The sequence below is a fragment of the Oryzias latipes genome, chromosome 14 (assembly GCF_053564925.1).
Source record: "Oryzias latipes strain Hd-rR chromosome 14, Olatipes_Hd-rR_3.1".
In the NCBI taxonomy this organism is placed as follows: Eukaryota; Metazoa; Chordata; class Actinopteri; order Beloniformes; family Adrianichthyidae; genus Oryzias; species Oryzias latipes.
The window spans coordinates 17,873,134-17,888,557 of NC_136250.1; the positions used below are offsets into that span (position 1 = coordinate 17,873,134).

At 38.4% G+C, this 15,424-nt stretch overlaps 2 protein-coding genes across 4 annotated transcripts; both read left to right on the forward strand.

Annotated features, from left to right (window-relative positions):
* The first annotated feature begins 1,006 nt into the window (after positions 1-1,006).
* LOC101173163 (N-acetyllactosaminide beta-1,3-N-acetylglucosaminyltransferase 3-like) lies at positions 1,007-4,088 on the forward strand. Its single transcript, XM_004076547.5, has 2 exons — positions 1,007-1,137; positions 1,897-4,088. The coding sequence occupies exons 1-2, from the start codon at positions 1,130-1,132 to the stop codon at positions 3,047-3,049; spliced, it is 1,161 nt and encodes a 386-aa protein (XP_004076595.1). The 5' UTR covers positions 1,007-1,129; the 3' UTR covers positions 3,050-4,088.
* Positions 4,089-8,392: 4,304 nt separating this feature from the next.
* Positions 8,393-14,019, forward strand: LOC144983639 (N-acetyllactosaminide beta-1,3-N-acetylglucosaminyltransferase 3-like). Of its 3 annotated transcripts, none has more exons than XM_078930604.1 (2): positions 8,393-8,727; positions 10,045-14,019. In XM_078930604.1, the coding sequence occupies exons 1-2, from the start codon at positions 8,663-8,665 to the stop codon at positions 11,204-11,206; spliced, it is 1,227 nt and encodes a 408-aa protein (XP_078786730.1). In that variant the 5' UTR covers positions 8,393-8,662; the 3' UTR covers positions 11,207-14,019. The 3 variants fall into 3 exon arrangements, with proteins under 3 accessions (XP_078786730.1, XP_078786731.1, XP_078786732.1); XM_078930605.1 differs by having other exon boundaries at positions 10,048-14,019; XM_078930606.1 differs by having other exon boundaries at positions 10,181-14,019.
* The last annotated feature ends 1,405 nt before the right edge of the window (positions 14,020-15,424 follow it).

Below are 15,424 nucleotides of genomic sequence, written 5' to 3' on the forward strand. Positions count from 1 at the left end.
GAAGTGCTTTTTTTTACCCAACAACAAGGGCTTGAAATCTATTTTTATTTTATTTTATTGTTTTCATCAATTGCTTTTCCCCTTTGGATCTCACAAGTAAAACACCCAGAATCAGTGCTTCTGTAGTTACATTAAAAACACCTGCTCCAACAAGTCCCAGCACATGTGGCAAAACTTATTCCTTTTAGTGCAAGCTGTTATCCATTGAGGAGGTTCTTTCCATTCCATCACCATGACAGCTGCGGTGAAAAACTGGACCGGCAACTCTCGTCACAGGCTTGACAGGTGGTATTTGTTAAACAATGGGTCACAAGAAACCTCCCCCCCGGAACAACCCTGAGGGAAATCTTTGAATTTTACAACGTATAGTTAAGATGGCGTGTGAAAAAATAATAATAAACATTATTAAAATTCTTTAAGATTGTTAGATGTCACTATAGCCAAACCAACATGGAGGTGATTCAGGAAAGCTGACAAAAAAAGTCTGAAGAGTAAAATTAATATCCTATGGGTTAATTCTAACCTACATTTTAGTTATAAATAGTGTATGGTTAAGACTTAAAGAGGAAGCTGCAAAGAATGGATTAAAATTCTTCAAAGCATCAAAATGAATCATTTTATAACACATTTGTCTTTTTTTCTCAAACCTGAGGGACAATGAAGCAATGTGAGTGAGTTATGGGGGTTTAAATTTTTATGGGAATCTTTCAAATGTTTTGAAAAGATGTAAAAGCTATACCAGACTGGTTATAGGTAACCTTTTTTGCAAACCTTGGTTTGAATTATTTGCCTGCAAAAATGTTCAACATATCCTCTGAGAAAGGTATGTGAACATTGTCACTTGAACAGAGAGTTTCTGTCTTAAAGCTGTTCTTTGACTAAAACTTCCCTTTTAAAAAATGAATCTCTTCCTCTTTTTTTCAAATCACTTACATTATTTATTTCTACATGAATGAACCAGGTGGATGTGTTGTTTTGAAAAACAATCCCACACCCCTTGCTCTGCCTGAAAGGTAAGACAAAGGACAGCAATGTGTTGACAGAGGGAACTTGTGTGCTACGTTTGACTCAGCCCTCATTACTTTCCTTTTGCTTGAAGAATTGAGACTGACGGCTGGGTTCTTTCAAAATGTTCAGGTATGTTCAAAAAACTTTCTGATTAAATGACAAATTTCAGAATGTTTTCAAATATATAGATAGATAGATGTAGTTTTGGTGACAATTTTAATTTGTTGGGTGTGTTGTATATCCATGAAAAATGGCTGTTATGATTTGATCAGAAATGCTAATTTGTGTTCAGATGACAAGCACTATAAGTTTAGACTTGTTTCTTCTCCTTTTTGTTCCTCAGAGCACATTTGTGTTTCTGTCTGAGTAATATCCCTAAGGAAGAAGAAAGCCATGAAATGTTTCTGTATCTTTTAGTGTCTTATGTTGATAGAGCGTAAATGTGAGGTTTTATGACCGACAAATAGAAGAGATAAAGAGACAAATGTTTTGCTAGCATAAATCAGACTGGAGTTTAAACTGATTAAGGAAACTGAAGACACAGCCAAGAAGAGTTCCCATCTGTAATGATCTACTCACGTTGGAATTCATGTAGTAACTGGGTGTAACTTTACCGTGATGCTGAATTTAAAAGAAATTACCAGGTGACTAACATGAAGGTGATTTTTTTTATCCATCCTTTTGTGCTCAACCATTTCTATCATACCACTATTAAAATATTTATTTTGACTAAAGTATGGTCTGGCTGCATTCACAGCTAAGGATGTCTTTTTTCCATACATTCATTGTTTTCATACGGCTAAATAATTGCCTGTTTTTGTGTTGTTGTTCTGTTGAATTTTGGTAAAGCCTTAACTCTGCTGACATGATTCCTTTTTGTCACCGCAGATTTTACAACAAGGTGACGCAGAACAAAGTCGCCACAGCAACAGTGCTGGCGGCTCTTGTCGTGGTCGTTTATGTGGGTTTTTTCCAGAACATACCAAAAAGAAAATTAACATTTCGTGAAGTCAGTGTGAGGAAATATGAAACTGACACAAAGCCAATCAACACACAACACAAGTATACATACTCGTGGCCAAAATGCCAACGAAACAACACTGTTACCAAAATCCCTGACTTCAACTCTTTACCTAGTCACATTAAAGACTTTCTATACTATCGCCACTGTCGGCATTTTCCCATGCTGCTTGACCTTCCAGACAAATGTGGAGGACCTGAGGGTTCTGCTGATGTCTTCCTGCTCCTGGTCATCAAAAGCTCACCTGGGAACTACGACCGCAGACAGGTACTGCGTAACACCTGGGCCAAAGAGAGACTTCAGAACGGAGTGTGGATCCGGAGGCTCTTCATCTCAGGAACACAGGATGATGGTTTTGAGAAAACAAGACTAAATAGACTTTTGGAGTTTGAGCAACGCAGGCACAATGACATTCTCCAGTGGGACTTTCACGACTCCTTCTTCAACCTCACTTTGAAGCAGATCCTCTTCCTGGAATGGATGGAGAGAAACTGTCCTCATGTCCACTACCTGCTAAATGGTGACGATGATGTCTTTGCCAACACCGACAACATGGTTGTGTTTCTCCAAAACTTTAAGAGAGGAGGAAGAAAGCACCTTTTCACTGGTCATCTCATCCAGTATGTAGGACCAGTTCGAGAAACGTGGAGTAAATATTACGTTCCAGTGCAGGTTCACGAACCGGAGTCCTACCCTCCTTACTGCGGTGGTGGGGGATTCCTTCTGTCAGGATATACAGCTAGAATCATCTACAACATGTCACACTCCATCACAATTCTTCCCATTGATGATGTATATATGGGAATGTGCCTGCAGAAGGGAGGTCTTCGTCCTGAGTCCCATCCTGGTGTAAGAACAGCCGGACTGTACGTTATAGACAAGGAGGCTGATAGATATGATCCTTGCTACTTCAGGGAAATGCTTCTTGTCCACAGATTCCTGTCAGTCCACATGTATGTTATGTGGCACAGTTTGCAGGACCCCAATCTTGACTGCACGAACTATTACAAAGGACAATAAAAAAAGGTTGGTATCCCTTTGAGGTTTGCAACCAAATTCAAACAAAAAAAAAACAACATTTCTCCTTTCAGATTATGCAGATTTTATTATTGTATACTTGTATTTAAAACTTTGGCTGAAACAAACTTTTAGATTTCGGCTCATACATTTTTTGTAATTCTTTTGAAGACATGGGTGATTTCTCACTTCACCAAAACACGTGAATAACAGAAAACCATTAGAGACCCACTCCGATCATTTTGTGATCTATTTTCAAAGATCGTAGCTCCGACTTTTATACTGACAATGCTGATTTTGCCAAAATGAAAAAACCTGTGTAGTTTTCTAGAAAATAATCTCTGCAGAGCGGCAGTAGTGGCACAGAGTAAGCCCGCCCTAACTTCCAGTTATCCGTCTGTTTACACTCTTTCCTGCTATCTTATGGCGCCTCACACCCCCAAGCTAACATTAGTTGTGCAACAAAAATGGCGAGCATTATTGGAGCTATCCAGCCGTATAGTTTTGAGCCAGATACCAGCTCAGACGAGGAAAATGGAAACTTATATGGAACTTTTTTTTTTAGATCGTTTTTAAACCAACAGCTCCTGATTCACCACAATTCAAATAAAGAAATACTCACAAATGCTGTATTTCTGTATTTTTGTCCTCTAGCAACATAAAAATGTGTCAAGAACGTGTCGAAAACACCAAAAACCTTACTTTCATTGGAGTGAATCTTTAAGCAATTTGGAAAAAAAGATGTTTATGAGAATTAAAATAAAACTGCACAACAGCAAATGAGTACATTATTTATGTTATCTGGCAAATAAATGGGATTTTTACTAAGTAGAATGAACATTAACCTTAAAATTGTATGATTATCTTATATTTATTGAACTTTTCTTCATGTAAAGTTTTATTTTAAAGTCATTTTTTTTGTTTGTTTTTTTTTCAAACAGACATAATGACTCTTTAGTGGAGCTCATGTGGGTTATGAAAGGACTGGTCTGTCAATATGAACTAAAAATGTTTTGAAATCTATTAAAATAATTTAAAAGAATCTGTGTATCTGATTATTCCTTGTGGATGAAATCAAAGCTGTATTTTGAGATACGTGTTTGTCTTTCAGCAAACTCATTAAGTGGGAATTTGGGTATCAATCCAATACCAAGTATTTACAGGACCACTGATACTTTTTTCCTGAAAAGTTTGATTATAGAATAATTTCGGAAATTCACATTTTTTGTTAAGTGTATAATAAAACACAGGACTTTAGGGAAACAGAAATAATATGTAACTAATTACAAAAATCTGAACCGAACATAAATCAATTATAGAATATGTATATTACTAATGGCATAATACAATAATAATAAAGAGGAAACAGTAACTAGTGCAAAATTTAAAAAAAAAGAAGCAAAAATGTTAGTATAACAACACCACTAACATGTTTTTTTAAAAAGACATAAAGGCAGAAAATAAAATACTAAAGTCACTAGTGAAGAAACGAAACAAAAGCAATACTGTAATAAATATAAAAATATAAGCAACCCTAAAAATCCTGCCTTTAATGACTCCGCTTTCCAATGAAGCATGGAAAGGAAGGACAAGGTGTAAGCAGCAGCGAGAGAGATGGAGGAGCGCTGTTTACACAGATAGACAATCTTGCCAGTTTGGGCAGTTTCCCACACAAATTGGGTGGGTATTTACTCAAATTGGGCTGTTTTTGCCCAAACTGGCAAAACTGGAGTTAGACAGATGCTGATCTTACATGAGTAAGCTTGAGTAAATTCAAGCTCTTAATCTACACCCTTAGTAAGTACTTTTACATTTAATGTGTGCCAGGATTTATGCAGAGATGTAAGTAAAGCATGGAGATTAAATTAAATCAACTGCAAATAATTTGTAAGAATGTAGTTTAACAGGAAGTTACTTACTCAAGGGAAACACAGCTGCACGTTTGATCTACGATTCACATAAAAGGTAGACATTTTTACATAATAATTGTTTAAAATCACATTTTTGCTTCATGCAAATTCATGCATCAGTGACTCCTTGTCATTGTGTTTGTTGATCTGCTTTTTTTAAGCGTAGCCCTGCTCTTAACAGTACAGAGCAGCAAAAAAATCATTCTAGCACACATCATGCTTCCTATATGTATGGATGACACTGGTGTGTACCAATTTCCCTGTGATCTTCTTTACTTCTCATAGTCCAAGTTTCTTGACTATGGCCATGTGGGCGGCGGTGGTGCAGCAGTAGGGCGGTCGACCCATGATCGTAAGGTTGCAGGATTGATTCCCGCCTTGCACGACCATGAGTCCAAGTGTCCTTGGGCAAGACACTGAACCCCACCTTGCCTCTGGTGGTAGGTGGGCGCCTGTGTTTGGCAGCGAAGCGGTCACCAGTGTGTAAATGTGTGTGTGACTGGGTGAATGGGTCGGTGACTGTAAAAGCACTTTGTCCTTGTAGGTAGAAAAGCACTATACAAGTATACACCATTTACCATTTACCATTTGACACAAGGTTGGTTAGAGCATTATAGTCTCTAAGAACCAGACCGAGTAAATGGGACTTCACCCATAGAAAAATACTTCTGGCTCCAACCAAATCACGTCAATTCAGTCGCCATTTTTTCATGATATAGACGCAGAAAGGTTTGAAGCCAGACAACGTCAGTAAGTAGTGACTGATCCAAGTTGTCTAAGTCATTGTTTCTATAGCATCCAGTCTCACAAATGAGGAGTGAGTTTGTTGGAAGTCCACACCCTTACCACTTGAAAGCAGGCTTAAGAGAATCTGTCAATCAAACATTTTGACAGTTTGACATGGGGACCAGCAGGCACCACATGCTTTTTTTGAGGCATCTGATTGGTCACTTTATAACTTGAACACTGGTGCCAACCCATAACCACCAAAAGTAAGGTGCGGTTAAGTGCCTTGCCCAAGTACACTTTGTTGCATGGGCGGGCAAGGCAGGAACCGAACTTGCAATCTTCCAATTAGTGGTTAACCACCCTACTTCTGCCCCTATGGTGATTCTGACAAATATAATGACTGAGTAATAGCTGTTTATATTTCAGTAGAAGTCTATGGGATTTTGACTTCTTGTAGCCAGCAGGTGCTTCCTGTTTGGAATGCCAGGGTTGGGGTAAATCTGTCCAGTTCTCAAATACAGTCAATAGCTTGAAATACCTTACTGGAGAAGCATGCAAAATCAAAGCATGGTCACTCCAGGGGAGTAAGCAACTGTTGCTCAAAAGCACGCCATGTGATCCTGACATTTAGATCACGTATACTGTCAATAAAAAAACGTTACAGCTAAATGTTTAGTAAAAAAACCAACAAGGAATTTGTGGTCCTTTGAAGAATCACAAGTGAAAATAAGTGTGTTTTGGATTGCAGGCTCAGCGGACATGCAATAGTTAATCCTGTTTAGGTCCAAAGGCCTGATAGTTCAACCAGTTGAACAGGCAACCTGCTAAAATGATTTGTTTTTTAACCCTTGTGCTATCTTAGATGACCCCACCCTTACATTGACGTGTTCTCCCTACCATGACAAATGTGGATAAAGATGGAAAGATTTCATGTAATCCATGGACACCAGTGAAGATCACAAATCACTAAAGAAAAGAGGTTTAGCGCACTGTCTAGTGGGTCTAGATGACCCCACTCCCAATGTTAAAGTGCCTAGGATAGCACAAGGTTTACTCTGAAATTTGACAAAAGAAAAACCTGTCTTGCTGGATTGTTCTTTATTTATCTTCTCGATGGCATTAATTTCCAAGAATCCCTGAAGTAGTGTCCAAAAGACAATGCAATGTTCAAAATCAGTTAAAGATAAGAGAGCTCCTCAGTGTGTGAACACTCACGTTAGTTACATGGATCCGTAAAAGTCCTGGTTGTCCGGTCTTGTGGAGGCTTATTGAGAGGAGCGACCACATTATGAGGGATGTTATTGAAAATGGAATGTAAGACTGCTGTGCCTGTGTTAAGTGTATCGTGAAGTATTAGTAAGGCTAATGTATGACTTATTACATACGGGTGATGCATTCGTGCGGTGCCCTACGCCACACTCTGGCCAATAGTAAAATGTGGGTAATGGTTACTTACTGACCCCGCTACATGCACAGGGTGGGCACAGGATATATAAGTGGCTGTAGGAAGCCTGCACAAACTGATTGTCTAATTTCTCATTTCTAACAGTCAGGCTACACCCAAAGAGCACACACTTTTCACTTGAACAGCACTAACGGGCTTCTTGCATGCTTTCCAGGACTTAGGGGGGTGAAAAAACGAAAATCTGTTTGACCATCTTGCGTAAAATATGTGCAGATTATTTATTATTTTCATTTTTAAAAAAGCATGACTATGATTAAACAACACTATATCAGAAAAAATAGACATGATTCTGTTTCAGAAATCTTCATAGCATATCCTGATCAAGTATCAAAAATATGTGCAGACTTAAATATTTTTAAGTCAGTTTTTGGGTTCTATGTACAAAACTCACGACCATGGAACACGAGTTGACAGTTAAACCAGTTGAACTCTCACTAATCAGGGACTCAGATAGGGACATATGTATACCATTATTTTTATATAAACAAAAGTGCCAAACGTGTGAAAATTGATCATGGAGGACAAATTAATAATTGCGGTTTGTACCAGGCTGAAATGGTGTGTCACCAAATCTTTTGTATATCAGAATAGAACTAGAATCACGCTGAGCCTCTCCAGCTGTAGATACATGCGCTACTATTGGGTATAGCTACAGTGCAGTGTGAACACCATATGCTAAAAGCGCGTTCAAGACACACATTCTCTGTGTGAATGTAGCATGAGGCTTAAAGTGTGTTCTTCTATTGAGGCACAGAGTGGAATAGTCAATCCAGTTAGGAATGAGCAACCTAAAGTAAAAGTTCAATCAGGCTGCTGATACAGGAAAGAAAGCCGTTTGGTAAATCCCCAGAGTATTGGGGGATGATGAGATTTATTCAAAATGAACGATGCATTTTTTAAGGTGAAAGCTTTTGTAGGATGATGTAATTTTGCCGGTTTTGTATTAAACTTCATTTTAGTTAATTCTGCTGTGGATTTCTTTCATACTAGAGCTATGAGACAAGCTATGCTAAATTTATTTTCTACTATTTTGCATAAACTGATTTTATTGAGGATCCTGCCTGGATTCAGCCACCAATATGACACATTTCTCTGTAGGGATAAATAAGAAAAACCAAAAGCACCCAAATAATAATGGTTTGACTGTGAAAAACAATTCGTTAGATGATCGTCCCTTCATCTAGGCTGGGCACCTTGTCTTAGACCAAACCCTCAATAGTAAGAAGAGAATGTCGTTGAGCCGGTTAAACAAATGGCTGAACTCAATCTATTGAATGAGACCTTCCCCACCTGAGTACTACAAATACATATATGTAGTTTAGATACAATGTGATAAAAAAATCAGAGTTACACAATTCTTTTTTGTTGTTTTAAAAGAGCACACTTTTGAATGGTGACTGTATTTTGTCTCTGTATAAAGCAATTTGAAATGTTTCATGCTTACCTTAAAATTGTGCCTCCACTCACCTGACAGACTACACCCAGGGAAACTTATGCTTGAGGGAGCATGGAATGAGAACTTTGCTGATCATTTCACCGAAAGAAGGAGCACTACTTTGCTGTGTCAGCATGCTAAGGTAAGTGCAACTGAATAGATTAAAAACAAAAAAATAAAGATTGAGGTTCTGTAGATTCTTCTTTTGTTGTCCATCTGTGCATTGTGCAGAGCTGTGACCACAGTAGAGGACCATTGTCTCTTTAGTACAGGAAGTGCACGCTCCTCAAAGATTTCTTTTGATGAGTAGGACTTTGTAAGGTAAACTTGCAGCAAAGTCTGTTTGGCAGCAAAATGTGTTTTTATTTATTCAAGTCAATCACAATAACATTCGTCTTAATGGGCTTCGTAATTTATCTAATTACTTGAAGTGTTTTTCAAATTTAGACACACTTCCTTGCCACGAGACACGCATGATAGCAACAGTAATGCAGACCTCCAATACTTGCAGTCTTCATGGCTACATTTAGAGATTCTGAGCAAAAGTATAACTTCTGTCTCATGCTCTTGATGGATGGGGTGAAGGATTCTGAGTTTTTGCTCGAAGAATGCAGCCGGCCTGAACAAAGTGTCAACAAGATAACTTAGAGCTCATGCAGCTGAACTGGCAGGGCCTCTTTATCATGACCCAACCTGCACTTTTACGTGGACTAAGAGTTGACACTGCGGAAGAAAAAAAAAGACTATTCTATATTCATTCCCTTTATTTCTTGAGCAAGTTTTCTATTAACTTTGTTAGTTCCCTATTTATAGTTAATTCATGTGCTTTTCGTTTTTTTTTTTGACTTTTTTAAATCAAAAATATTCTTCAGGAAAGTAAAAATTCTGTTTTTTTTTTGGATTAGGCTGTCCCCTAAGATGAGTTTGCTCTTTTTATGAATGCAAAGAATGTCATAAATAATCATGCTTTAAAGACCAGATAATTGTGACACCGTCTTTCACACAAATATGCAAATGAAAGATGTATTTATGAGGGTGCATTTGAAAAACAATTTTGGACACCCCTAACCGTCCAAATGCCCCTAAAATTGGAGGGGTAGGGGAAGAATTCAGATTCAGGCAGTAGATCACCAGATTTTATCGGATAGACTTAGGAGTCTGGTGGGGCTTTTAGTAAATGTTCTTAAGTGGTTTTATTCCTACCTTACAGATCAACACTTGTATGTATGGACACAGACTCTTCAAGAATCCATGAAATAAGATGTGCAGGTTCCCCAAGGGGAACAGAGCGGAGGGGGTAGGGTAAAGGGTGGGCTGGGTATCTGGGTTTTTTATTTTCACCGTCTGTGTTTTTTGTTTTCAACTGTAAAATCTCTAGAGTATGAGAAGCACTAAAGTTCGATTTGATTAGATGTAATTATTTATAATATATTATTATTCTTTTCTTTTCTTGTCACAGCAGAGTTTTCGTCAAAGAAGACAGAGGAAAGAAAATGTCTTTTGTAAAAATTTCTTTAGCCACCATTAGTGTGTTTGTAATTTTTTCTATAGTGTTTTTCCTAAATTACAATGACTACACCTCTGCAATCCTTCAGCCTACAGGGACTGATCAAAACCATGAAATGGAAAGGAAACAAAAGAGTGACACAATGATGGGGCCAAAATGTGAGAAAAACATTTCTGCTGTCAACATCTTCGGCTTCAACTCTTTACCTAGTCACATTAAAGACTTTCTGTACTATCGCCACTGTCGGAATTTTCCCATGCTGCTGAATATCCCGGACAAATGTGGAGGACCTGAGGGTTCTGCTGATGTCTTCCTGCTCCTGGTCATCAAAAGCTCACCAAAGAACTACAACCGCAGACAGGTGCTGCGTAACACCTGGGCCAAAGAGAGACTTCTGAACGGAGTGTGGATCCGGAGGCTCTTCATCTCAGGAACACAGGATGATAGTTTTGAGAAAATGACACTGAACTACCTTCTTGAAATTGAGCATCGCAAGTACAACGACATTCTCCAGTGGGACTTTTGTGACTCCTTCTACAACCTCACTTTGAAGCAGATTCTCTTCCTGGAATGGATGGAGAGAAACTGTCCTCACGTTCGCTTCATCTTTAATGGAGACGATGATGTCTTTGCCAACACCGACAACATGGTGGTGTACCTAAAAAGCCTTGAGGACAATGATGGAAGCAAGCATCTCTATGCTGGTCATCTGGTTAAGAATGTGGGACCAATTCGTGATCCATTCAGTAAATATTACATTCCAGTGCAGGTTCATGAGTCTGAGTCATACCCTCTCTACTGCAGCGGTGGAGGCTTTCTACTGTCAGGATATACAGCTAGAATCATATACAACACGTCACACTTCATCATTCTTCTGCCCATTGATGATGTGTTCATGGCAATGTGCCTGGAGAAGGCAGGACTTCACCCAGAATCTCACAGTGGAATAAAAGCTCTCGGGCTGCAGATTCCAAACAAAAATGCAGACCCATACGATCCATGTTTCTACAAAGAGATGCTTCTTGTTCACAGGTTCCTCTCAGTGCATATGCTTGTTATGTGGCATCATTTACACAATCCTCAACTCAATTGTTCACTCACTACTAAAATGTAATCAAGGTTGTTTCATAGAATTGGCCCCTTTCATTTATTTTACTTTATACTTGTAAAGAGCTTTTCTACCCTGTTCAAGACCCACTCTAATGAAAATTGTTTTTTTGGTGTTTTTACATGTTCTTTTAGCTTTTTTCTGATGATGGAGGATATAATATATTTTAAGTTTAAAACTCTGTTGAGTATGTCTTTATTTAAATTGTGATGGATCAGGAGCAGACAAAAACCAGCGGTCTGAAAAAGCTCAGGTTTGTGATACAACAACTGAGATGGGTGGGCCAAAGTCTATTTGCTCTCATCCAGTTCTAAATCCACAACTTGTAGACAATTACTGTAGATCCATGTACCGGTAAGTTTTTTCTTCTCGTCCGAGCCGATATCTGGTTCAAAACTGTACAGCTGGATAGCTCTACTCTTGCTGTTTTTTGCCACGCTAATGTTAGCTTATGGTTATGAGGGGCTGTAAGCTAGTGGGAGAAAGTACAAACAAAGGAATTGCTGTATATTTAACCGCAAAAAAACTACAGAATTTCCATGGTTCCTTCTGACCATGAGTATTGTCTTTTTTTCTTTTTTCTCCTAAATCTTTTTTCTCCAAAGCACAGGTCTCAAACTCCAGGCCACGAGGGCCAATGAGGCAGGATTTCCAGAAAACCAGGATGATGTTTGATCTCGAGGTTTGGGGTCAAGAATTCATTTGTGTCTAATTCTAGAAGTGTGACCATGTTTCAATGTTTCAAATCAATGAAAACTAATCTACTGGTTTATTTTTTCAAACAAAGCTAAATTTGAGTACATTTTGAACTTTTTTTCAATTCATAACTTCTAGGCAGGAACTTACAAACAACAACAAAAAGTGTTGTTTTGGGTTTAGGATTAGCTATGGGGTTAGCCACACTTAATCATGCATCCAATCAATCATTACATGATAGATTTGGCTCTAGTTTGATGGGAAATTTCTTTTCTGGCCCAGCCCAATGCATTGACGCAGACTTGGTGCCAGCAAATGGAAACAGGAGTGTCCAGGGAGGCACAGCTGTCACGAACAAAAACAAAAGAAACAATTTTGTAATCATTGTTGACTTAAACACTTTAACAAGATGTGGTCTTCTGGAGTTTAGGTTCTGTCTTTATTATCATGGAAAAACACCAAAAATACACGGAGACATTCACATGTAGAAATGGTCATGTAGCTTCATAAATGGCACTAAAAAAATCTTTACAACATGGGCCTGTGCTGTTTTTAGTTGAACAATTAAAATGAAACATAAAAACTGTATTTTGTAGTTGAAGATGCCTTCACACGAACACTCGTGTGAAAAAAAATCATGCAGTTCCAAACACTTCCCGATTGGTGGTGCTATTTCCCGACCAAGCGAGACAAAAAGCGTTAAGAAGAAACTCGGCTAGTCATGCTATTCCTAACATAAAGCAGAAATTAATGCTCCTTAATACATCAAATCTACATTTATAACAATTTCAAACACTTTTCTGATTAGAAATTTTTTTATTTTACAGCCCTCCTTTTCATGATTCTTGCGCATCTTCCCACTGGATTTTATTTTTTATTTTTACATTACCTGTGATTTGAATACATAGCACCTTATGCTTTTAAATGTGCTGCAGTCAAGCTTGGTATAAATATGACCATGATAATCGTATAACTAGTATTAATGATAAAACACATTAACAGATTGTAATTATCATCCTGTCTGTTATAAAAAAAGTTATGGAGACATGGCATTGAAAAAGTGTCATTAAAGTTGCTGAGGTTACTGTAGTTTTCAAAACGTCAAGTCAAGCTGAAGTGTGTCAAATATTTTAAGGTTTTTAGAGAGAGAGCCCAGGTTCTTTAGAGCACTTTGTCTACAACTTACGCTTCGTTTTCTGTGAAATTTATGTGGAAGGGGTTTTGCTTCTTTGCTCCTTTTTTTTCCTTATTACTGTACAGAGCATATTGTTGCTGTCTCATGTGGTAAACAGATGTGTATTGATGCTGATGGAAACACCTCCAGTAAAACAAACAGAAAGTCTGTTATGTACCATGTGTTTTTGTTTTCCTGGATTGCATAACATTCTATATTCATATTTTGTATATTATTATTCTGTATGTGCAAGTGAAAAAGTGACACGATTCTGAGTTGCTCAATAGTTTAAGGTTTTGTGACATCCCCACACTTTCTCTACATTTCCCAGACATTCTCTGAATCCTTTAAGTCAAAATTCGGTTGGCGTCTCCAACTGTGCACCACTGTCTCCACGCTGTTGGAAAATGGTCCTCCATTCTCTTCAAGCTTTTCTAACTTCCTTTTTCCTTTTTCCCCTCTTTTTAGAGCTACTCATTTTATTTAGTAGTCTCTCTTTGCATGCCTTCAGTGTTTGGATCGATAACTTCCTCTTTCTGTAGTCACGCTACCCTGTCTCTCCTTCCCTTCATCGTCCCTCAGTCTTTGTAACTTGTTCAAGTGCTACTTTTTGTCAGTAGAGTCCAACATCTCAGAATAGTCATATTACTATTTACTCTTCAGTTATAGAAGTTCACAAACAGTTTATTTTGGACCCATTTCAGGCCACTTTTTTTTTAGCTCTGGCAACAGTTACCTGTCAATCAAAGACCACACCCTCACCTATGTGCAACTTGATCTTAATTATATAAAAAAGGAATAATAAAATGGTTATTGAAACCTGACTGGAAGTAGTTTGTGAAGTTAGACATTACTGTAACCAAAAACCACCTAGTGGTTACCTGGTGAACTTACTCAAGCTTGTGTTGTAATATTGAAGACCCACTCCAATAAAAAAACATGCATGTCTTTCTGATCAGGCTCAAAACTGTACGGCTGGACAGCTCCAGTAATGCTCCTCAGTTTAACTCAACTCATTTTTTGTTGAGTACTGTTAGGTTGGGGTTGTGAGGAGCTGTAGCAAAAGGGTGTGTAAACATATGGATGAGGGGAAGTAAGTGCAGACTTAGTCCACACCAATGCTCCCGCCTACAACATAGAGGCGGATTTCTAATGAACTTTTGCTGCTCTGCAGAAACTATGTTCTAGAAAACAACACAGATTCTGGCGTAATAACAATTAACAGACCACTGGAAACACCTTTACAATAGATCAAAAGATGATTGGAGTGGGACCTTAAAAACAAGAAGCCAACATTGTTGACTTGGTTCTGTCACCCTCCTGGACTTCCTTGCTAAAACAAGTTCTTATTCAGGTTTTTAACCCCTTAAGCTAGTAAACCTGTTGCCGGTAATAGCTGTATACCTTTCAGCATATCCCCTATGAGTCGCCACAGCAAATCCATTTTCACTGATTCGCATGGTTGGTCTGGTAGAGATTTTTATGCCGAATGCCCCTCCTGACACAACCCAGACCCAGACTTGGGACCCTATTTTTAGGCAGTGGTACAAAGGGTCTTGCCTAGTGACCCACAAGCTTAACGTGCCCCCTGGGATTCGAACCGATGCTCCAGTCCTGTTCTTAACCAACTGAGCTGTATTTCTTGTTATATGAAAATAGTACAGTATTATCCAAAGTTAAGGGTGCTTTCTTGCAGCACTAAACTCTTGGGTATGACCAAAACTTTGACACTCTCTATTTCCAGTTAGAACACATAACCATGTTTGACAGCCTCTAGAACTTCCCCACAAGCATGTCTTTGTGGATAATCGCCGGCATAGTTTTTCTGTAATAACTCAATGTAGCTGATTATTAAAGGCTTGTTGGCCTGTAACCCTTGTGCTATCCTATACGCACTTTAACATTGGGAGTTGGGTCATCTAGACCCATTAGACAGTGCGCTGAACCTTTTTTCTTCAATGATTTGTGATCTTCACTGGTGTCCATGGATTACATGAAATCCTTTCACTTTTATCCACCATTGTCGTGGTAGGGAGAACACGTCAATGTAAGGGTGAGGTCATAGGATAGCACAAGGGTTAACTTGTTTCTCTCCCAACCAGTTCTTCACCTTGTTTGTGTGGCGGCTTTCCTTTTATCACAGCTCACTTTTCTTTCCTCAAACAGATTTGCAGTTTCCCCTTAGCTCTTAGCTCCTCAATAACTGGTTTATCAACAAATGACAGTTGTAAAGCAGCCACTCCAGTTTAAGAGGCTCTACTTAGATTTAATCTGTGTAGTTTCTTTTCTTTTTTTCTTCCTTACATTATACAGCTTTTTTAAGAATGTAACATTCATCGCTTTAAAATTTTATC